This window comes from Chlamydotis macqueenii, chromosome 3 (assembly GCF_036417535.1).
Source record: "Chlamydotis macqueenii isolate bChlMac1 chromosome 3, bChlMac1.mat, whole genome shotgun sequence".
NCBI lineage: Eukaryota > Metazoa > Chordata > Aves > Otidiformes > Otididae > Chlamydotis > Chlamydotis macqueenii.
In genome coordinates this window covers 28,013,866-28,039,328 of record NC_141558.1, presented here as the reverse complement: position 1 = coordinate 28,039,328, position 25,463 = coordinate 28,013,866, and the positions used below count along the sequence as shown (strand labels likewise).

Below are 25,463 nucleotides of genomic sequence, written 5' to 3'. Positions count from 1 at the left end.
AGCACAGAGCTTAAGTGCCTGCCCTTACTTTGACCTTCAGACAAATGGCCAGATTTCACTCTTATTTACCCCGGTTGTAAATCCTAAATAACTCTATTGGATGTAATGCAATTCCACTATATGCTGCTATAAATGACTAGATAATTTAACCAAGATGCAGGCCACAGGTCCTTTCCGTCTGGCAGTAGGAAAGATGGGTGCGTGGCAGTGCAGGAGGAGCTCTAATTCTCTTCCATGCTGCACAGGGCTCACAGCTCCAGCGCTGGTCATGGCCACAGACACCATCACCTGTGTGATTGCAGGGGGCTGCAGAGGGTGAGCTGTCAAGACTGGAATCACTGCTACCTCCACAGTTTTACTACAGAGCTTTTTGCTTGAAAATTCATGCTCACTTTCAGCTTTAAGTCTACCATGCAATGGCTCAGCATGATGGGCACAAGCTTGACTATTTTGTGTACCATCCCAAGCTTTTGCCCATTCTTGTAGCCTGGCTTCTTGGACCTTGCTGCCTCCATCTCCTATGCAGTTGCATACTTGTTGGAAATACTGTTGCTGCTAGTCCATTCAGTGTCTTTAGTGGTGGTTTTCTGAACAAGAACTCCAAGACATTGCTGCCCTCATTTTTTTTGACAGCTTTTAGGAGAGAAACAGGAGGCTGTACTTGTGTCCTCTAAGTAGTTAGTTGATCACGACGCGTGCAACTTTACAAGCAAAGTCAGCAAGTTATTTCTTTGCTGTTCCATGCCTGGGTCATGCAGGCTCCTGTGGTTGTCGGAAGAAGTGATGTGCTCTACAGAATGGGGAGAGAACAGTGAGTCTTGACAAATTTGTGCTGAGATGAGCATTTAAGGAATAGCTTGTTTCTTAAGATGTCAGAAACGCTGAAGGACGGCAGTGTCACTGGGAGGGTGGGGAAGCAGAAAAAAATCTCTGTATGCAAGAGACCAAAAGCTGTAACAGCACATTTTCACACCACAAAATAAACCTGTAGGTTACTTTGTTTTGTCACAGAGCTGGATGAGGGAAGCACTCCAGAAGTTCTGGGAAGCAAACTGGTGTTTGGGAGCCTGCTCCTCTTGGAGACCAGTGGTGCTTTCACAGCAGCTGCAGCACCCCATCATCAGTGCTTTTTTCTCTTTTACCAATGTTAATAAAAAGTAAGAGGCAGGTGATAGCAGTTATAACTGACAGTCTCTACGTTTAGTGACAAGTTTAATAATAATAATTTTGCTCATAATCTGATGCATTCAGTGATTCTTTTTAATGTTTACAATATTTTTCAAAACAGTGACATGATTAATCAAAAGAGTTTTTCACTATATAAAATTTCTTAGCAATGTAATTCAAAAATCTTTCAAATAAACATTGATTAAATAGAATAATTCAAGTAAACAGATATTAAATATAATGTATTTGACATCAAGCAGGAACTATTTATGCACACAATCAATGAAGGAACTCAGTAAACAATATTGTTGCTTACTAGTCTGCTTATGATTAAAATTAATCAACTGGCAGAAACATTTTAAACAAAAAATGAATTAAAATGTTCTTGATTTCATTTTTAAAAATTATTTTTAACTTGTATGTGTACATGAGTTAAACTGGAGTTTATGTTTAGTGATTCTAGCCCTCCATAAAGGTAGGAAACTACAACATATATCTTCTAATACTGTATTCATATATGAGAAGTGGACCTGAGTGCATACACTGCTTCCACAGGCTTTATGCTAGTTGTCAAAGATCTCTACCACATAGTAAATGGGAAGCAGGAGGTTGGAGGATAGGGTCACAAGATATTGCAAGGTTATTCGCCAATGGTTGTAAATGCATACCCATAGTTTCACACACACGGCCCCTGGGTAATGTGAAAAATCAAAGCAAACTGTCAGTGCAGGTGATTGCATGTGTTGCTAATACAAGGATCAGATTACCCTGGAATCCCCTCTCTGATATCCAAAAATCTTCTCCATTCTTCCAGATAAACCCACCATTTTTTTTTGTCTCTCCTCTCCCCATTGAATAGTCTCCAGTGGCTCCAGGCTAAATTACTTTCCTTTGTTCATGTAAGTGCTAATTTTTCCTGGCCTGAGCATGGTGAACAGATTTTAGCTTTCTGGGACAAAGAAGTGGGAGATGACTCAAGGAAGAAATTTAAGTCCTAGAAAGGTAGCGGTTTCAGGGTTTCCCACAAACAGAACAGAAGAAGACTGAGTTAAATGAAGACACGTTGCTCTTTTTCCTCTGGATTTTCTTAACTGGGTTTCTCACAAGCCTTTTGATGGAGGTGGGAAGGAAATCCTCGAATGACACACTCTTCTCCAATGACATGCCTCGGCAGCAATAAGATTACTCTGTCAGCTCTATCTTTACAGGGGAGAAAGCCTAGAAATGTTACATTTTCATTTCAAATAAGAAGTTATGACTCCTGGATTTCTTTGATGTTCCAGACAATGATTACTCGAACTGGCACAGCCTGACTTAGTTACTAAAAGAAAGTTTAATAACTTCTGATAGGTTGTTCTTCAAACTTGCGTTAAAGGCATTCAGACTGAGTTTTTTTAGAGGAATTTCACTGAAGTCAGATGTCTCTTTTCCCTGATTTTGCATTCCTCAGATTTTTCTGTTAAGTAGAAAAAAAAAAAAAAGTAATTTGTAATGAGAGCCAATCTTCAGACTTTACTGTGGCACTGAATAGAAGTATTTTCCTGACAAGTAGTATGTGGTGTTGCTTCTTATAGAATACATAAAAGCAGCTTCTTTCCTTGCCACATCTAATACAGTGATGAATATTGCATCATCCTCAGAGTAAAAATCAAGAAACCTGTGGTTTAACTGGCTTAGGTGAGTGGGCTTGTACAGTTGTTTAAGCAAGCAAATGAAGAGTGTTATAATACTGCAGTACATAACTGTGTTACAACTCTATCATACTAATAACAATTCTTGTTCTATAACATGACACATCTTGTGGCAGTCTTCCTAAAACATTTATGAAATCTTTATAGTAAACAGAATTTTATCAGCTGATTAGGACATTTCTATGAATGCAGACATAACATTTTAGCCTATGATTATGGGACCTTTGTGATGGTTTTGTGATCTTTACTGAGTGAGTGCCAAAGCCCAAGAACGAGCGGGTTTACTTATGCAGGCTCTGATGTGATAAATGGATTTTATTTGCTCCAGGTTAAATTGTGCATCTAAAACGTTGCTGTAAATAGCTCTGCCAAGGTCACTTTATGGCCAGTGCCCAGCAGACTTGTACATCACATGAAAGTATTCAGTAATTTAGACTGTATTTGAATTTTAGTAATTTGGCCTCTGAAAGCCTTCAAGTACCTTTTCTGTCAACCTAATAGATTTGAAAGATCTGGATGAATGAGCAATCTAGTTGTGTTAGATGGCAAGCGTGCTGTAGAGCTGACACTTTTCCTATACTGTTATAGAATGAACCACTGATATGTTTTCTGAAAAAAAAAAGAAAAAAAAATGCAAAACACCAAAGCCACCACAGATGATTTATCACTAAATACAGGACAAATTGATGTATTTTAAATGAGCCTGTGATACCGTAAAGAACCAGACGAATATATATGACACCAAACTGTGTGATGCGGTCAACACACTGGAGGGAAGGGATGCCATCCAGAGGGACCTTGATGGGGCAGAGAGGTGGGCCAAAGCACAACTCATGAAGTTCAACCAGGCCAAGTGCAAGGTCCTGCACATGGGTCCAGGCAACCCCAGGCACAAATACAGACTGAGCAGAGAATGGATTGAGAGCAGCCCAGAGAAGGACTTCCTCATGTGAGGACATCCTCTGTCCTAAGGTCTCCAGTCTACCCAAGGCTCTCTTGTCCAGTTCAGTTATAAACTGTCATAGAAGATCCCTGAAATTCTTTACTCTGTCTATTATTCCTCTGTCTTCCTTATAGAAAGTTCCTGCAAAGTCAGGTAAACATCCCTACCAGGGGACATATCTCAAAATGATTCCTGTATTCTTATTTTTATGTGTATTCTACTCTGCAGACAATTATAATTTACACTTTTAGGCAGAAACAGGCATTGCATAGTGCAGCCCACACGTTGCTTAGCTAATTGCTTTGTTTGTATACGTGTTTGGTGAGATTTTTAATACCTGCAAAACTGGAAGCAGTTTTAAACAGAAACTTGTAATTGAAGGGATCAGTTAATGAGTCCTAACTATGTTTCTTCTTTATTTTGAATTGCATAAATGTATACATTTCCTGCTGGGGAATGGATTTGAAGACTAAACTCCAGTCCTAGCACCAAATTTACATGGTGCTAATGAGAATATGCATGGAGTCATTCACTTGTTGTGAGGCAGAGCCATACCAGCAGACTAGCATAGCTGGAAAACACTCAGAAAAAAAGTAACTGAGAAAATGAAGACTGAAAGAAAACTCACAAGGAAGATGATGAGCATTTTATATATATATATGTATGTATGTATGTATGTATGTAAATAAACACACAAGAGATGATTGGAATAACTTTCAAAGTTACAGTCATCATAATAAAAAGTCGGGATTTCTAGATCCCTTCCCCATTATGGCAATTCTTACAGAATTATTGTGTTTGATATAGAACGGTAATCTTTTAGTGCTGACCTTCAAATAACTAACAGCTGAATATAGGTAATACGATTGCAAAAACTCCTTTAAGTTGCTGAAGTATAATGCTACCAGCAGAGACCTAAAACAAAATGCTGAAGTAATTAGAATTCTCTCTTAAAAACAACAGATAATAGAAAATGGATTCTTTTTTAAAATTTTCTTGTTTGTTCTGTAAGGACAAGAGAAGTTCTCTAAAACAGCAGATATCTGTAATAGCACACAAGTTATCTGGAAGTCTTTGAATACATAAGGATATTTTTATGTATATATATATATACACACACACGTACGTATACACATATGCATATATATGTTTGTATATGTACACACACATACATACATATTTGTTGCGTTTGATCTTTTCCAGCATTGAAATAGCAGTGCAATCTTGGCCTAGGGGGAAGCCATGTAATATTTAATACTTCAGCCAAACATAATTGATAGGAAATGTCCTTGTGCTAAACTGGCATAAATCAGTGCAACAGTGTAATCATGAGTACTTAATCATATGTAGAAAATGCTACAGCAGTCAAGAGAATCTCTTACTTAAGCATTTTATTATCTGGAGGCCTAAGTGGACATAAAGTGGTGGAGGATAATAGCCTGAAGTGTCATTATCATATTATAGTCAGGCTTTAGTGACACTGAAAGAACTGAATTTCTCTGATAAGAAACATATTAATAAATGTAATATGTTTTTAAATAATTACCATATTATCCATCTTGTAGCACTTCATTTCTTATTTCATGGAATGAAAAAAAAAATCAATCTGTTACAGAATCATTCACACAAATAAAAAAACCCTCATTCTAGGGTGATTATGTGAAAAACAAAAATCTGCGTATATGATCCAGACGGAAGACATTGCAATTAAGTTTTACTTTTGGATGGGAGCGTGTTTGAGATCCATTTTCCTTTCACCCTACAACCTCGATAAATCCTTAGCAAGGGTGTATACTGTGCCTAGAATGAAACAGTACACCTGGGCAAAAAGCATATGATATTATGAAAACTTCATTAATTGTTTCTGTCTCTGCGGAGCACAACTGTGCTAGTACTCAACACTAGATACATATGAAAAATTTAAAATTAGGAACTGGTGAATTGGTTTGTTATTGCATCATCTTAGTCTGTGCCAGATGAATGTGAAATATATACACTGTAATTTTATATTAGGCTTGGTACTTGCGTTAAAATGAGAAGTACTGATGATGTATAATGATTTATGTCTTACTTCTACTTCAAAACCTCTTTAATCACATCAGTGTCTTAAATGGAGGAGCATCTTTCCGTAACTTATACATCTGGTGTATTAACTTTAAGTGAGTGCTGCAGTACTCTGCTATCTTAATCCAGGAAATTCATTATCCAACATCTGTTTTGGAAGGCAGCTTGCAATATCACTGGTGACAACTAGTTTCCATAGTTTCCACTGTAGTAATACACTGTATTTTCTACATCAGCACTCACCGCTGAATAGCAAACAAGTCAAATCGTAGAGATATACAAGAACCATAGAAGGAGGACTGCAAAGTTTTGCAGATAATTAAACTATTCTATCAGATTTCAGCAACGAAACAGAAAGCTGTTGTCTTTACAGGAGAAAAAAAGAATCTAACATTTCTCGTAGGTTACTGTGAAAATCAGATCCTAGCACTGACTTTGCCAAAAACCTTTGTCCTAGTTACACTAGCCTACAGGCTCAGATCGTTGACTTAATAGCTAGCTATTTGTTGAATTTTATAGAGAAAATGTCATGCATATTTCTTCTATTGTGCTTTTGCACCCCAAAGCTTTTCTGTAAAGCAGGATTATATGTCCTAATTACTATAGAGCAACTCCATTCCACATTAATAAAAACACAAAATATTTGGCAGTACAGAGGATCAATAAACACATTTATATATTAGCTGTAGGAGCAGAAATATTTTAAATTGCAGTTAGAATACATATCACTTGAGGAATGAAAAATTAAAATCCAAGGATTTTGTTTGCAGGAAACAAATTGGATAATCCAGTGCTGAATATGTTTATTGACTGATTTTTAAATGTAAATGCATTCATAAAGCTTGTGAGTTCACTTACACTTTCTTAGATTTTGTATGCCATGGGACAGAATCGTCAACTATGCTACTGCAATGTAATTAAAAGCAGTAAATGTAATAGGTAAAACTAACTAAAGGTTTGATACTTCATTAACTTATGACTGTGTTTAAAAACAGTCAGAAAAAGAAAATATGTAGCATATTGAAAAATGCAAATGCATTTTCAGAGCAATGAACATTAGTTCCTTGCAAAATCTGTGTTTGTGATTACAAGATTAGTACAAATATAGACCCCCCCTCAATGCCCATAGAACTTGTAGATTTAGAATCCTGTACAAATACAGGTTTTTGTGTTTCCAGTCTTTTGTGGTTGCACAACTGTGTGCTTTGAAAACATGGCTGTAAATGCGTACTGTCTTAACAAAAATGTCTTAGCTGGGCATGTTCTACTGTGATAATCTGAAACTTGCATGGCAACAAAATCTCAGACCTAAGAGAAATAGAAGTAATATGAAGATTGAATTACATCTTAAAGGAGGTGGGAGTGATGCTGTGAATAAGAATTAATTTACATTTGCAGAAGAGTGTGATGACAGTTGAACAGATCCTCTTTCAAAATTACTCCAGCCCACATTCAAGGACTGTTTAATTCAGCTTAAGAAATGAGTCAGGCAACTGCAGAGTTTTGTACAAGTTACTAGTATGAACATTAAACTTGATTTTAAGCTGACAAATAATTTATAACATAGTTTCCTGTCACAGAATCAGCAAATCACAGAATGGTTGAGGTTGGAAGAGACTTCTGGAGGTCATCTGATCCAATACTCCTGTTTAAGCAGGGCTGGCCACCTAGAGCAGGTTTTTCAGGACCATGTCCAGATAGCTTTTGAATATCTCCAAGGATGTAGGCTCCACAGCCTCCCTGGGCAACCTATACCAGTGCTCAGACACTCTCACAGGAAAGAAAAAAAAAGTTTTTGTGTGTTCAGATTAAATTTCATGTGTTTTAATTTGCACCCAGTTCTCTTGTCCTATCAGTGGGCACTACTGAGAAAAGTCTGACTCCCTCGTCTTCAGTCCCTCCCTTCAGATATTTGTGCACTTGGATAAGATCTCCCTGATCAGCCCCAGCTCTCATAGCCTCTCCTTGTACAAAAGATGCTCCAGTTCCTTAATCATCTTAGTGGCTCTATAATGGTCTCTGTCCAGTAAGTCCATATCTTTCTTGCCCTTGGGAGCCCAGCACCTGACACAATAACCCAGGCCTTACCAGTGCTGAGTAGACGGGAATAATCACCTCCCTTGACCTGCTGGCAATACTCTTCCTAATACAGCCCAAGATACCATTGCCCCAAGGGCACATTGCTGGCTCCTGGTCAGCTTGTTGTTCACCAGAACCACAAGGTCCTTTTTTTTGTAAACCTGCAGAAAACTGCTCTCCAGCCAATGACCCACCAGCATATACTGGTGCCTGGGGTTATTCCTCCCCAGGTGCAGGACTTTGCTCTTACCCTTGTTTAACTTCATGAGATTTCTCTTTGCCCATTTCTCCAGCCTACCAAAGTCCCTCTGAAGGGTAGCACAATCCTCTGGTGTATCAGCCACTCCTCCTCATTTTGTATCAACTGCAGCCTTGCTGAGGGGCTACTCTGTCCCATCATCCAGGTCCTAAATAGAGATGTTGAACAGTGTTGGACCCAGCATCGACCCCTTGAGTACACCACTAGTGGCTAACCTCCAGCTGGACTTTGGGCTACTGATCATAACCCATAAGCCCAGTCATCCAGACAGTTTTTAGTTCACCTCACTGTCCACTAATCTAACCTGTACTTTGTCTGCTTGTCTATAATAATGTTATGGAAGATTGTGTTCAAGACTTTACTAAAGTCAAGGTAAGCAACTTCTATGGCTCTCCTCTCATCCACCATGCCAGTTATGTCATTGTAGAAGGCAACGAGTTTGATCAAACATTATTTCCCCTTTGTAACTCCATGTTGATGGCTCCCAGTCACCTTCTTGTCCTTCATGTGTTAAGAAATGCTTTCTATGGGAATTGTCTCCATGACCTTCAGGTGAGGCTGACCAGCCTGTAGTTCTCCAGATCTTTTTTCTTGCCCTTTTGGAAAATAGGAGCAATATTTGCTCTCTTCCAGGCTTCAGGAACCTCTACTAATTGCCATGAGTGTTCAAAGATAATTAAGAGCGGCCTCACGATGGCATCAGCCGCCTCCCTCCGCGTTGATGGGTGCAACCTGTCAGGCCTCATGGACTTATGTATGTTCAGTTTTTTTAAGTGCTTCCTAACCTGCTTTTCCTCCGTTGAGGGACAGTCTCCACTGTTCCTTTCCCTTTGTTCTCAGTGGCCTGGGATTCCTAAAGATTCATGCTATAGGAAGGTGCTTATTCATGCTGTAGAATATAGTTTGGATGCTATTCTCAGTATTGCCCTAGCCTCACATGTGAGTGAGCAATTCCCTCCACGGCACAGATCTGTGGGATGTGTCAAGAACTGCGGAGGTATTGACAGTTGGATGGTGTACAGGTCCTCACAGCATCAAGAAGGAATACAACAGGAAAACTTTCTGTGTCGTTATGGTCTCTTTTAGTTGTGGAAGTGCCTTATGGGGTTAGTTTAAATAATAAATGGACTATAGGTGGAAAATAACTGATCCTGACTACAAATTTAATGGCAGACAGTCCCAAACTGAGGAGTCAAGATAGCAACTGATACCGAGTAATAATATCCAGTGGATATATCAACAATAATTTTATTAATTTTCATAGTCATACCTTTTTTCTCTACTTCAAACAATGGCATATTCTGTTTGTTTGAAGACTTTGCCCATCCACCAAGACAGACCTTCTTTCTTAATTGTCAAGTAAGTACCCATGGAAAGTTACAAATCATGAAAAAAAAAGCTTCTTGAATCAAGTAGTCAGTTTGTCTCGATGAAAGCACTAGCTTTTTTCTAGAAGTCTGGCAAAAATAGAGCAGATTGAAGCTGAACAGTTATGATTTCCATCTCTAGCCTTTCTTCCAAGCTCAAGGTAGAGTTGCAAGTGTCTGACATCTTTCTAAAAATTATTTTCTACTTACAAATATTCAGCAATGCTTGAGAACCTGGTGTCTTGGCATTTTTTCTTCTTCTTCTTCTTTTTTTTTTTTTGTGATCTGTGGAAATTCTGTTTTCCAAATCTTCAAACATATGGCCCTGGTGGGAAAAAAAAAGGTTAGCAGGAGTTAGTTAGGAAGAAGCGAATGTTTTTCCAAAGGCAGAAAACAAAATTATAGTCAAATAACAGTTGATTCTAGTAAAGTAAGGAAAAGGTGAGATCCTGTCTTTTAAGACCTAGAAAACTTAGGAAATCTTAGCCACTAAAACTTTTGTGGATTTGAATCAAGATAGATTCATGTTCCTCTGCTGAACGTCTTTGAGATTGTGACCTCTTGCAAAATAAGAACCAGAACATCCACTAAGATAGGGATACTGAAAAAAAATAATAAAAAAAGAATGAAAGAGATTTTTTCTAGTGCACTGCTGAAACAACCTGAAGAATTTTCTGATGGGAAGCTCTCAAATGCATAGTTTTTCCTCTCTGTGAATTATGTTTGGGGAAATAGAAAATTCAGAAATTACAAGAAGCAAAGAGATGCAATAGGATACAGAAGAGATACTCAAAGAAGTCATGCTTGAGCCTTTGACCAGTCCCTAAGCTCTTCTCGGATATTTTGAGTTCAAAAAACAGAAGGAAAAAAAGGCAACATTTTCAAATACTGTGTTGGCTGTATAAAATTGATTTGATGGTGCGTTGCATTCTGTAGCACATACAGCCTTTTCCCTTCATTCTGCATATTTTAAGTTGGTGCTGGGAAATGGCCCTATAGGGTCACAGCCCACTTGGGACTCGTGATGGTTCTTTTACAGAGGGGTGCAGGAAAGATTGCTTTGTCAATAGGACAAAACTTGGAGAAAATGCTCTTGGTTTATGCAGTGCACCTGGCAGTGTTTGAAAAGCTACTGGATAGGCTTCTATAGCATATCTTTAATTCTGCTACATTTAAGTTTCTGCTTAAATGTTTAACAAGAACTGATATATTTACAAATACTCTCTGAGACAGTTAATCTCTGTCAATCTAAAATTAACCGAAATGAAGACAATCGATGAGGTGAAATTTCCACTTGAAAGAAGAAGACCTGGTAAACTCCCCAGGCAGCTGCAGAAATGTAGCACTTGTAAGGCTCTGCTTGCATTAAGAAAGGCTTATTTGGGGCTTTCCAAGTATTGAAAAAGCTGTGGGATAGGCTCAGTAACAGAGGAGATGTAATTTATGTATCAGTTGTATATATTGCAGTATTTCAAAAAGATTCTTCTAGCAGCTCTCAGCCTACTCTTGCTTCAAAAACATTTTCATAAGGATACGAATCATAGTCCTTACCAGTCTGGAGTCAGTATTTATTCAAGAGCACAAATGACGTTCAAGGGGAGCAGTTTATTACAGTGGCGTCTAGAGTGTCCAGAGAAAAGGTAGAACCATGTAGAAGCAAATAAATTAATTACAGGTTTGCTTTTGGTTTGCTTCTATTCTTTGTACAGAAGGAAGTGTAGGATTGGGATGGACTTGCTTTTGGGGTCCTTGAGATTGATGAATCCTGGGACACAGCTTGCCAAACATTTCAAAATAAAAATAAATTCACAGTCACCCACCTGGCATGCACATGTTTGTCCACAGAACATTTTTGGGAAGCTAGTTGCAAACTTTTAGTGTAGCAGATGCAACAAAGTAGATGCTCAGAGGCATCAGGCAAGAAGAGGTGTCCATTTTCTCATTTTGGTCATGTGCAGAAAAAATAAACAGTAATAGTTGAACTGCTAGTGAAGGGGCCTACAGGAGCAGATTTGAAAGCAGTTAAAATTTTCCAGCTTGTGTACCCTGAGATCACCAAGTTGAGAGATGAAAAAATCTGGGTTTTTAACTACAGCACTATCAGGTATGATAATTCTCAGAATGCCTCAGTAAGGCTTTGGGATGACATCAGAAAAGCCTGGACTTCAAAATTTCGCGTTAAGACAGAAATTTTCAACCCAAATTATTTATAGGGAGTTTTAAGAATCCAGGAGAATTGTGAGACTTTTATCCAATCCACTTAGCCTGAGTGGTGGTGAGTGTAAATAACAGTGCAGGTTAGTCAGGTCTGCCTAGGAGAGAGCTGGAACGGAGAATCTGTCTCATAAACCACAGGGCTGTAAGGCTTAAATTCAATAAAATAATCTACCTTTGCTGCTAAGTAGGATTAGTTGCAGCCACCAGAATCAGAGTACTCAGCACCTTGAGGTGTGATGAAGTTCTATGTGTTTGCCTTGGCTTGCTATGCTGAATTTAAATGCATAATGAGACATTGATATCCAATATCTATCCTGATTTGGCATTAAAACAAATGGCAGACATTGACAATTTATTTAAATTAAATGTATCTTTAATTGTAATTAATACATTTCAATTAAAATAATTTATATTTGAATTACAGAATTTAAAAAAAAGAAATAAACTAGTCTCATTTAATTCCATTTAGAGCACTCTTTCCTTTGACTAAACAACAGTGGTGAAGTTACTGCTGTTTCTTTAGTGTCCACTCATATTTTCTATGATGAGGTGAATTATTATATATTGAAAGATGAGGTATTTAGTTGTCCTATACTTGACACATCAAATTAAATTTAGGACATTTTACTTGAATTGAATGGAAAAGCAGAAGGAATTTGTAGCACAGATTTCCATGCTTCTGAAATCAGTAATGCAGAACTGAATTAATTATTGTTAAATAATAGCTTGGAACTAATGGGTTCACCATCACTTGTATTCAGTTCCAAATACTTACGCTGTAGGTCTATATATTTTTTTTTAGTTGGAAAACATGTAATATAAGGTGATGGCTATTTATTCCATAGATGTTAAGATAGCTCACCATAGGTTTTCTAGAAGAACAGAAGACAGGTGAGGAACCAGTAGTCAGTGCATCATTCAGCTAATAATTTTGTGTTCACAGATGAGGCTTATTAACACTAGCTATCATTTTTTAGATAAAAATGAAGTTACATCTTCAGTCAGGAATACAGGGCTGATTTCTAATCTCAGTCATAATTCTAGAGCAAAAGCAGGAGTGGGGTGTGAGACCATCAGACCATCAGGGGTTGTCCTAACAGCCAGCAAGGTTCTGGTTGCCAGGTTTGGGTGTCTTTGGTGGGTTTGTGTGTGTGGGGTAACTGTCCTGAAGTCCTAATCACAGTGGCTCTTGCACTTGGGCTCAGAATCAGCCTGTTGCATTTGTGCTGAATGGGAAATTTGCTTGGCAAGTTCAACTTAGGTGGCGCTTGGCTAACAGCTGCTGGGGTCTTCTTTCCAGCTGGAATTAGTGAGTCCAGTTTTAAGGTGGCACTCAAGAAAGCAGGGTACTTCAGTGCATATGAGTCTTGCTCACTCGTATGTTAAAACACCTCCTCAATCTGACCTTGTATTTCTAAGATTTAAAAAAAAAATGAACAACACTGTCTTAAGTCTCCTTTCCTAATTATTCAACCATATTTTCACTATCTCAATTCAGACTGTGGATTTAAGAAAGGATATTTATAGCCAGGATAGTGTTAGCCATATTACTAATTAATAATATTCCCTTAGGAGCTGGTTTACAATATATGCTGTATTTTAAATACATATACATATTTTCATACAAATTTAATAAACAATTACAGAGTCTTTTTGCTATAGTAGTTGAGGAAAGACTGAAGAATTAGTTCTGATATAAAAGAGCAATTAACACTTGGCTTCGAAAAAGTTCTATGAGCATTCCTTTCATCCATTTTCCACGTGTGTTATCTGCTATAACATAAGAAAAAGAAAGCAATATTTCATCTCTTTGCAAAAAAAAAAAAAAGGGAAGTACTTAATAATTGCTTTTTTTGTGAGTTTCTGAGTCATAGCACAGAATTAAATTTAATAAAGATTATCTTTGATAAAGGGCCAAATTAATAGCCTCAAAGCGACCCAGACATTTCTATACAATTCAGTGATGAACGTTCATAATAAGCAGGGAGGACCACCATATATGCACTTCTATAATATTATTTAAATATAAAAATTAAAATAAATGTAAAAAAAAAATTGCTAGTGCAGAACTGTATGCATTGCAGTAGTTAAGAAACTAGGTAGAGTCACTGTTTTAAAATACTTTTTAAATACTTTTTAAATACTTTTATATGTCTGTAAGAGTAAAATCATGTGAAATGAAAAGAACCTGAACATGTGTTTTTCAAGCCATTTTACCTCCTTCCCCTCTTTTCCCCTTTCAGTGCTGCGTATAATTACGGATTGTGTTGCTTGGAAATGATGGGAAAGTACAGAATGCTATTTGTTTCTTTTATTACAGGAAATTTGTTCAGATATAAGTAAGTCTGAGTTTAATCTTCAATGATAAGCTTATCATCATGAAACTCTTGAAAAGTTTAGTTTAAATTATATCATGTTTCATTTCTATAAAAATAAACCAGCTTATAAGAAAATAAACCAGTGAGCTTACGAGTCAGAAATGAAGTTAAAGAAGTTATATGCTAATGAATCTAGTATTATCTAGGGAATATGATAGCTAAGTCTGACTTTTTTTATCCCATTTGCACCTCTCCAGTATACCTGAGCTTTTCCTCTTGAGAATACATTTTGCTGCTGTGTACAAAGCATATCCTCAAAATGACCTGGTGCAGGAATATAGCGTATTTGGAGCAACATTTAAGTGTATGCAGAAGCTTGGATGAAATACAGAAACTCATATATTAAGTGGAAAATCTTGCTATAAATACATCTATTTAAAAGCTGGTTTTCCCAATTCTGGGTGCTGTTTATAAATAGATTTTTCACCTGTAAATTTTCTGGCACCATTCCAGCCTACATCTGTCCCTCCCCTGCACTGGCACTCCTTGAGTTAATAGTTATGCTTGGTCTGGATCTTCGGTTCCTTCTGTTCAGATGTTCTCAGTGAGAGGCGCCTTCAGTTACGGAGCTTATTTCACTTTTCTCCTCGAGCCTGGATTGTTTGCATTTAATCTAAAGCCAGTTGTCTTGTGCAGCCACCCGGGGGGGGATGGGTTAGGTGCACTAGCCATGAAGCAACGTAAGAAGCTAAAAGATTTTGAGAGGTAGAACTTTATGCTACTTGGTAATAAGGAAGTGTTAGCTTATATTCTTTTTTTTTTTAAAGGGGAAAAAAAAAAAAGCAGTAGTAATTGTGTTAAAGTACCTGAAACCCTCTTCAATGCATGCTGCAGAGCAGAAGAGGAGATATTGTCAATACAGATGCCATATCTCCTAGTGAATAATCTTATTTGCAAGGCTTTATGCAATAACAAAATAAAATATATCCAAATTATATCATAACAAATATAGAACTGATGACATTTTTATCATGTTACATATTAAACTGTTGAGCTTGAAATTCTGACAATATTTTCACCTATAGCTGGCTACATTAATTATTGCACTTGCTTAGATTTATACTTTCCATTCCTAATCTTTCATACACCATGTACTTTAAAAAGAGTGGAGAGACATTTGGGAGTGAATATATCTGTATTTGGTACACTGTCTAAGCCTTTCTTTGTAAATGATTTTACTACCTCTTATTACTATTTGTTTTTTTCCTTAGTCATCTTTCCTTTTGTCTCCAATCTTATTCTGAAAAGAGAAAATCTACAACATCTTATACCTGGTGCATACCTGCCCCATGGAATTAGTAAACTAGGTTTTTTTAAACTTAAATACCCGAGAAAGTACTATTTGCTAATTTATTCAGCTTGCTGTTTATTTTGGTTTTCTAGTGGCATCTTATTTGATAAGTTTCTTCCCATTCCTTTCAATATTTTTTTTTATTTATTTCTAAATTTGCACTTTTTCTCATCTGAAATTTGATGTAAACTTCAGAAAGTTGAGTCTAAATTATTTTAGTATTTTTAGTTTCCATGCCAGTTTGGATGGTAACCCTGAGATTCAATAGCCGCACCTTTTCGTTGTCTTTTCCTCATGCTTATTGAATTTAGTACAGAGAGGGGCGCTCCTCCCATACCTGCTTGTTCTTCTGTGATTGTCCTCATGTATCATTACACTGGCTCTCCATAAATCTCTCAATAGTGAAACTAATTTAGATTATAGCAGTTCAAACCAAGCAGGTTTAAAATATCTTTGATTCCAGCAGTGAAAATTGCTCTTGTATTTTTATGGTGCTGTTACAGACCATCTTCCCAGCATGTTTTGTTTTTTTTTTCCTTAGTATGCAGAAATGCCTTGATTCTAGTGGGGGATGTGCTATGCTATTCAGTTTGGATTAGTCATATTTCTATGCAGGAGTGCATGAGAAATACAGATACTGTGTTTTCTGCCTCGACCTCTGACTAGGGAGAATGCCGACCTCAGCTGCCAAGCCCTCATGGCAACCTGAGGTTTCTGGAAGGAGTTTCTGTGCCTGCTACTACAATGATGAAGGAAGGAAACTCTTCAGCCTTGCTCTTGCTGTCAGACCAGCTTTGCCCCAGTCTGTGCCACTAGTTTCTCCTCTGCCCTGCAGCTGTGCCAGCCAGGCAGCGGTGCTGCTGGTGCTGGTGTTGGTGCAGTGCCATCAGGAGAGGAGACAATGCTGCTCTGGTCAGAGTATCAGCGATATGGGTGGTCTTGTTTATTCTGAGCCTACAAAAATCTACCTAGACACAGGCTATGGCTAAACTAGATGATCAAAGAGAGATTCAGGGTTCTTGAAGGGATCCAGGCACAACATCTGGACCAGAACCCAGGTTAGTCTGGAGAAATCATTATTCTGGAAGAATGGAGGACCAAACACATAGACCATGCTGTCATCGCCCAGCACCTCTGTCAAGACACAGTGCTGCTGTAATGAATCACCCTTATGCCAGTTCCTGCTCCCAGGATGTTACAGCTGGGTCTGCGGTGACTGAATTTAAGATATACTCTATCTCCTGTCTTAAAATCAGACCGTGGTTATTAATAGTTCAGTATATGTTAGTAGCATTATTAAGAACATTTCTACTCTACATTTGTAATAGAATTAGTGCTTGCCAAGAGAGTCCTTACTCCAAGGACAGCTCATGTTATCTTAAGCTATACTGCAAGAAGTCAAAGAAATACTAATGTTGCTTTAAAAAGTTATTCCTGTGTCATGTATCATATTTAGTTCCACTATGTGCAATGTGTGTACTATGTGCAATCAGCTTGTACAGATTATCACCTAATGGGATTTTTTGAAGTCCTAAAATTATTCAGAAGCCATAAAAGAAAGGGCATTTGACAAACTCGTAGTTTGCTGGCCCAAACTTCTCATCCTTCATTGCTCTTTCCAATCTCCTCAGGTCAAGCAGCATCTTTTGTTTACCGTGCCACATGGGACTGAGAGAGTGTAGCTGTAGCCGGGCTGGATGAGACAGGTGCACTAAACAAGAGCAAACATGTCTGAATTTGGCTGGCTGCTGTTGCTATCCCCGTTATCCTTAACAAGGGGGCTGCAAACCTACAGCAGTGGGTTAGCAGGAGGCAATATGGGTCCCACCTGGCACAGATAGGGAAAAAAAGATGCATAAGCTGTATGTGTAGCTTGTTACTTTCATTGGCTTTAATGTAGACTACAGAAGACAGTTACTCCAGCCTTAAGAGCAATTAGTGATCTCATTAGTAGTGGAGCTGAAGAGCCGTGGCAGTCCAACTCCTCTCCCTGCCTCCTTTGAAGCAACTGGATTTTCCCAGAGGAAGACCAGCCATATCACATCCCTTCCTTCCTAGGAGCCAGTGCAAACACCTAGTCTGAATCCATAACTACTTCTTTAGGATTCGGTGGCTACATCACCCTTCCTGCAGCCTGTTCATATTATCAGTTCCCTTATATATCCCCTTGAAGTGACAGCTGTAAATAAGCACAAGTCTCTGGCAGACAGGATTCATTTGGAATTAAATTCAGGGATACAGAGCTGTCAGCTAACTGACTCCAGTGACATTGTAGCTGTCATTTGAATGAATTACAGTCTACAGTATCCATTTGTCTGGGGTCCTGTGAGCAAGAGGGGTGGAAAAAATTGGGGCAAAAAGCTGAAATTTAATACAGGTTTCTGCAATTTTTTCAAATGTCATGCACCCATCTTCAATGTGGTTATGTTGTGTGGCTAACAGCATTTCCATGTAAACTAGAATAATCGTCTGTTGAAAGCTCTCTTTAGTATGAAAAAAAAAAAGAGTAAATTGATTGTTCAATTAGATGAGGCTTATTTTGCTCTGTTCTAGCAAAGACTAAAATATCTGCGTCGAAGTTTCATAGCAGTTGCCTATGCACAGTTTACACTCTTGGATTGGCAGCTTCTCTTCAGATGCTGAGGAGCAAGACATCCCCCCTCCCTTCTACGCTGCTTGTAGAGTGCGGTGCCCCATGCTGATGATGCCAGGCAGATTTAATTGTGCATGCTCAAAGAGAAAAATGACATCCATGCTTGGGTTAGTGCTCTCTGTGGCAAGCTGACAAATCCCCCAGCTGTCAACTAACCTCAAAGGCAGGCTGTACGTGGCTCCAGCTCGTGTCTGCTTGCATTCTGCCTGTAGACATTTATAAGCTGAAACTCATGTTGACTGCAACACATTCAGACTGCTACTGAGAGAAATGTATGGTCTATTTTATGTGTTTCAATCTCTAAGGGTGACCCACAAAATTAAGGTTTATTTTTCTGACAGACCATAAGCAGGTAAAGACAGCAATTTTTTGCATATGTGGCAAGTGAAAGAGCATAATGTTTATGGCTATAGATCTGGCTAAGTTGCTGATTGCTTACAGAAAATTATTTCTTCCTTGGGCTCAGATGGATTATATTTATATTTTTGTGTATTTATTGGGGTTACTGGCTGCCAGAGAACTGCATGCACACAAAATGGCCTTACATAAGTACCAATATATATGGGCGAACGCAGAGAGGCATGTGTTGCTAATGCAATATTGGAGTCACAAAGGAGAACTTCTGGCAGAAGTATTGTCACTTGTAGTGCGCTGCAGGCTGTCCATCTAAACCTATCATTACCTGGCACCTATGCTCTAGTGAAATAATCAGACCAATCTGCAAATGGGCAAAAAGCCATCTTAACAGATGTCTCTGACTGTAGGTAACCAGGAAACCATGCATATACATTAAACATGGGTTCAGAGAGCATGAGTCTTATCTAGGAATATCAAAACAGCTGTTGGTTTTGAGCTCCGCCATATACTGTTGAGAACATATGCCATACCCATCAGACACCCACGTAAGGTGGGCTACAGCCAGCTCTCACAGTTCTGATGAACTTTGTAGGAATTTCTTGGTTGGGCAGTCTCAGCTACAGATTAATCTCGTGTTTTGCAATGAACTTTGAATTTGAGAGACAAAGAATGAAGTTTGAGGATGCAGTTGCATCCACTTAATTTGCCAGCCCAGCTGAGGCACTATCTCACCCAAATTTTAGGTGATGGAGAGGGCTATCCAACCTACCTGGCACAATTGTCTGTTTCCTAAATAGACGGTAATAGAGAGAGGCTTTGGATATGAGCAGGGAAAAGTCTAATATGTTTACATTTTGAATGCATTGGAGTCTTAGAACAGGATCTAAAATATAAACAAATACCAGGAAATGCCAAATATCTCTACTGACTCAAGATTTAGTTCACCAGGCTCTTCTGGTACTGAGCAGCCAGTGCTATTCTTTTTTTATAACAGTCTGATATTAAGGCACTCAGCTAGAATTCCTGGGTTCTTGGCCTTTTCAGTATAAAAAACTGCAGATCCTGACCCCATGACTCCAGGTGAGCGGTTCTCACCGTACTTTGAAGCTGAATCATAGCACAGCTCACTGTCATGAGGCCACAGTGAACAGAAAGAAGCAGTGACCCCAGGGAGGTCCTCACCACCAGTTATTTTCTCAGGCTTAGTGCTTCCTGATATACACAAGGCAGCATGAGGACAACATCTCTTTTAGTGTCTAAAATTAGTATGCATCTAAAAACAAACAAATAAACAAAAAAAAAAAGGGCCGTACTCACATCACCTATCTCCACCTAAAATTCAATGGGACTTCTGTGTCCTAGTGGCTGGCTATGGGTTTTTTGAACCATGTAGTCAATGGAAATTTTAGACTGATTGGAATTTCAGCGGCCTGAAAATAGCCCCACAGCAGCAACGTCAGGATTTAGGGGAAATACTCTAGCTTCAGTGAATCTGTCCAAACACATAGAGCCATGGAGCTCTTTTACTGATGCTGGGATCTAGGCAGGATGCAGAAGTACTGCAGGAGTCCAAATCTGTCTCCTGTTTCCTTTCTGCTTCCTGAGCGCAGGAAGAGGGGAACGCAGGACGGGGCGTATGTATGTCTGTGAATGTGGTGCTCTCTGTTGGCAACAGACAGCTTTGAGAATATTATGTGCCTGAGAGAGAATGAATATTTCCTGGTTCAGGCAGTGCACACTCAGATTTCCAGGACTGTAAGTCCTGCACATAGGGCAGATGTAAATTTGAGTTATTGATGCCTCGGGACCTTTGGGATGCCTCTTAACTTTAAGAGTTACAGAGAAAATAACCAAAAGAAAAGCATTGCTTTTTGTTATTACTTTTTCACTCAGTTAAAATCAAGGAATTTGATGACTTAAATACAAGGTGTTAATATGTAGTTGTTTGTCTGTGGAATTAAGACACCTGTAAATCTGTCCTAGTAGTGGCAACACTACATGGAGGATAGTCTGCTCTTTGCCTGATATATGGCTGATTTAGCTGTGTAAGGAATGTGTGTGTTTGCTATAAAATGTCATCTGTGTAAGCGACCAAGTGAGCCCTATTCATACTTCAAAATTGTCAATGTGAAGAATCATTGATTATCATTTTAGGTTTGACTTGCATAACTATATTCTTAAGGTAGTTTGCTTTTAACCTAAATTACTCTCCCCTTAGCTATGGAGTTAAAATGAAATTCAGCTGTCACAGGTAAGAGTAATGATATTTATTAATAGTGCAAATCATTCACACACATGGAAAGAACTTAAACATGCAAAGCACATCAGGATAGGAGATAAATATCATTCCTTACACATCCTTAAGGGATTGATATATCCTTGACTTCTATGAGCCTTTGTTATGCTAATGACATGTATTCCCAAAATCCATTGCATCTGTCTATGCATTACTCTTTGATTTCTTTATTAACTCTCCTCCCTTGTCACTACATGTTCTTGTTAATTCAGATCAGGTTTTGCAGCTTGCGTCATACTTTGCTATTTTTTACCAAAATGGTTTATTGAGTTCTCTAGCAGCTTACGTGCTTCCCCCTCTTTGCTGCAGCTCTCTGCCACTGCTGCCAGAAGGACCCTTGGGTGAGCTGCCACCAGCTGGACTCTGGTACTAATGGGTTTCCTTTGTTCCTAGAGCAGTCAGGGCAACCAACCTAATTAATCATTCACAACCCTCATTAATAAACATAATTTTGATAATTTTGGGTAAACGTGTTCATGTACTCTAGAATACTGAATGTTTTATCTAAATATATAATTTGTTTTTTAGGCACCTACATAAACATTACAGTTTATGGTGGCCCTGGGTGCTACTGACTTCAATAAGATTGTAAATCCTTGGTGTTTCTAAAGTCAGGATGCGTGTTTAGGTTAATAGCCGTGGGTGTGGGTGTTCAGCTCACCCACAGTGGTTGTTTGCAAACATTGACCAGTGTGGTATGAGTAGATGATACCCTTAGTATCATCAGTAAATAGAAAAGCTCTTTATAGGTAATAATGTCTTTAAGGATATAAACAAGACCAAAACATATAGGCTAATATAGATTATCAGCTGTAAGAGTAGCTATAAGACTATTAGAGAGCTATAAGAAAAACTAAGAAGTACAGAACATTTCTCATTAGCTTATTTTAATACGAGGAGTAGGGTTTTTTTCTGAAACACAATATACTACAGTGATGCGCGGCTACTTCATTATACTTTCATCAGTGCAGGTATGTCTTGGAACATCTTGTACTCTCCTTTGGGACTAGATATATATGAAACATCATCAGCATAATTTTGCTTGTGTGCTAGGCTCTGAACTCAGCTCCAATTAAATATTCAGCAGGATACTCAGTCTTTAGCTAGACTCATGTGGCACTTATGAAAGATTAATTCAGTGTTATGTTTCTGTTTAATGAAAGAGTTGAAGTGAGCATTTCTGATGAAAATTTCAGATTTCAGGTTTAGAAATTATGATCTTTATTATGCTTTTTAAAGGGCACATAAGATAAATGATCTATATAGAGTAATAACTTTTTATTAAAATATTTCTCTTTCAGAATTCCTGTCCCAGCATCTTAATTACCATCTTTCTTGTACTTTTTTGTCTTTACCTTGCCATTTCAAAATACATTGTATATGTTTCTTAACTGGACATGCAGTAAATAACCTGTAGAAAAACTAAGGACATTGCATAACAGAATGGTGCAGATTTGCACATCTTGCATTATAAATTTAATTTGGATTTTCTGTTTTGCCAGTACTAAGATTGTAACTGATACGTGTATCCAGGGAAGGAATAGCATCTTTGAGGCAATTTCTGGTAGAATTCATTTATATGGCAGTGTTCCAAAGGAGAGAGATTAAAGCAGCAACACAGAAAGTTCCAATTTCTGTCCCTTGCAGGTCCTTTCTCTTTTTTTTTTTTCCCACAAATTTACTTGCATTATTAATGAAGTTCAGTCCCAGCACTGGTGTGGAATCTGAAGGGTAAACTCAGTCAGCAAGTTTGAAGTCCTAATCCTTGTAAAGCCAGTGTGAATAACAGATTATATTAATCAAGGCTGAGTAGATGGTACTTGTTCAGCTACTGCAGTAAATGTGACCTCACTGAGTCTATCTGTGTTTTTCCCTCTGGGTTTGCAGAGCACATTAATTTAGGAAGATGTCTTTGGCTTATTACCATTAATGTTAGAATGACAGAAAAATGTGCAAAAATATTTGGGGATTCATGTGAACTGCAAGCCATTATCTAGTTTATTAGTAAATTAGGGATTTGTTTTTAATTATGATTCTGCTGCAAATAGCACCCACCATATTGTATAAATGGGGTTATTTTCTGAATTTCATTAATAGATTTTGCTCCAGCTGCACTCCATAGAAATTTAGAAGGGAGATCGTGACCAGGCCTACGCTCTCTTGGAACACGACAGGATCAGCATCATATCTTTAAACAAATTTATTGTTCAACTTGGAGAAGAAAAGGCTCCAGGGAGACCTTAAAGCAGCCTTCCAGTACATAACAGGGGCCTACAAGAAAGCTGGAGAGGGACTTTTGACAAGGGCATGTAGTGATAGGACAAGGGGTAACAGCTTTAAACTGAAAAAAGTTAGATTCAGATTAGATATAAGGAAGAAATTATTCACTGTAAGGGTGGTGAGGCACTGGAACAGGTTGCCCAGAGAGGTGGTGGATGCTCCATCCCTGGAAACATTCAAGGCCAGGTTGGATGGGGCTTTGAGTGACCTGGTCCAGTGGAAGGTGTCCCTCCCCAGAGCAGGGGGGTTGGACTAGATGATCTTTAAAGGTCCCTTCCAATTACAAACCGTTCTATGATTCTATGATTCTTGGACCTCCTCAGGTAGGAGAAGAAATGAGCAAGACCACAGTTCCATCTCACTGTTTGCTTGGTATTTAACTTAGCTAAAAAGCGGTGACACTTGTAATGTGTCCTGGACAGTCGCCCACCTGAGAAGCAGCAGGCACTGTAGCATTTTCAGACCCTTGCATGACAGTCAATGGCAGTTGCCTGTGGAACGCTGGAAAGACTGGAGGGCTTAAATTCAATAATCCTTTCTGTTTTGAAACAGTAATTAGCTGTTGCACAGTTCTGCTGCCAGTGAGCCGGCTACTGCAGTGGGTTCTTATTACTGTGATCAGCAGGCAAAGAGCTGAATGCCAAAGGATGGAAGCTAAAGAAAAATGAACTTATGACTGAGACAAAGCTTGCAAAATGAGTAAAAATTGCCCAATATTATGTATTTTGTATCAGTAAGAAAGGAAAATTCATCCAATGTTCTGTTTACTAAGCCAGCAGAAGTTTGCAGTGCTGGAGTCGATACCCTGCAGTCTTAAAATGGGCCTGTTTTCCTTCATTTAACAATTTTATATAGTAAACAAAGTTTTGGTACTTATGAGTCCTACAGAGAGAGCTCCTTTCAGAAGTTGTTTAGTGAAGGCTACATTCAATGTGCTAGTTGGTATAGGATTAAATCATCCAATCAAATGATTTAGTGTAAATTTTGCATGCTGAGGTGCAATGAAAGGTGGAATTTGTGTTTTAAGTGTGTCAATGTAGCCGGGGATGTCTTCCAAAAAAAAAAAATATTTATAAAATGCATTTTTTTATCAAATTTCAAGTTGAGAATGGTACCTTTTGTATTTGAAAGTGCATTTGTGTCTCATACACAGATGTGTTCTTGGTATCTGCTTTATGTTTGTGCCTTCTATGCCTTGTTGATTTTATTTTGTGTGTACGTATTCTTTAATGCCACTTTAACTACCCATATAAATTTCTCTGTCCACATATTACAGGTAGTTGTCCACTCCCACTGTATGGTTTTTCAGCATGCAGGTGATGATGCAGAGCAATTCACCCAAACACCGTCCATGTGGTTTCTGGTTTGGGTGGTTTGGCAGCTCAACCAAAATACAAAGTTTCAGCAAGTGTCACCTTTTGCATTTCAGGATTATAATGATGAAATTCGCCAGGAGCAGCTGAGAGAACTGTCGTATTTGAATGGTTCTGAGGATTCAGCACGTGGACGGGGCATTCGAGGAAGAGGGATCCGTGTGCCACCTGCAGCTCCTTCAAGGTGTGGTAACCTGAGCTGTTATGCTAATAGATTTAGAAAGTGTAAACAATCATAAAAAGAATAAAAGCATAGTTAAAAAAATAAAGAAAATCACATACACATCATGGCTACTAAACCGAAATATCTTCTGATAACTTGTATGGTCTATGTCATGCTAGGTTCTCTGATCTACAGTGAGAGGTATACAAGTACTAAACAACAAATCAGAGCAGATTATGAAGCCAATGAAAGGATATTTCTAGGAAAGGCCATGGTTATGCCGGCACAGAATCACTGTGGTCAGCAGCATAAAATCATTGGTCAATAAAATCACATAGTCAGAGAAGGCTACATACTTTGGATGGAAATTTATTTGCTGAATAATTACTTTTTTTTGCATGAATATTATATCTGTAATATATATTCCATTATATGTTATTTGTTGTATGGGTTATCAGTTTTATATTAATTTCATTGGCATAATCTAAAAACGCTGGTGTATGAATGATTCCTGAATTCTTCCAAAGTGTTTTTTCATATATAGATAGCAGATAACTCTGTTTGTTCATAAGGCCAGTATATAAGATTAATACAGTCTTTCAGACTCATTTTTCACTGTGAACCCTTAAGAAATTTGTTGCCTCCAGCATCTAAGTTACCTAGCTACTTCTAGGTGTCCACAGAGATACTTTCAGGATGGGTTCTAACAAATCCACTTTTATTTGGAGGAAATAGGATATGTAGGTCCCTTATTTTATGCTGACAGAGGAGTTGTTCTTTGGTAATTGAACTGGCTGATCTTGCCTGTGACCTTTTTTTTCCCCTGAAGATGTCTATCATATTTTCCTTCAGTTCTGCTTGAATGGAATTTTTTATCAGTAGTAT

General features: G+C 38.2%; 1 protein-coding gene across 1 annotated transcript in view; it reads left to right on the top strand.

The window, feature by feature from the left end:
• Positions 1 to 25,463, top strand: part of KHDRBS2 (KH RNA binding domain containing, signal transduction associated 2) — a 394,032-nt gene that overhangs the window by 254,232 nt on the left and 114,337 nt on the right. The window contains exon 5 of the mRNA XM_086743272.1: positions 24,472 to 24,599. Coding sequence (XP_086599398.1) covers positions 24,472 to 24,599 — 128 coding nt within the window. The remainder of the gene's footprint in view (positions 1 to 24,471; positions 24,600 to 25,463) is intronic.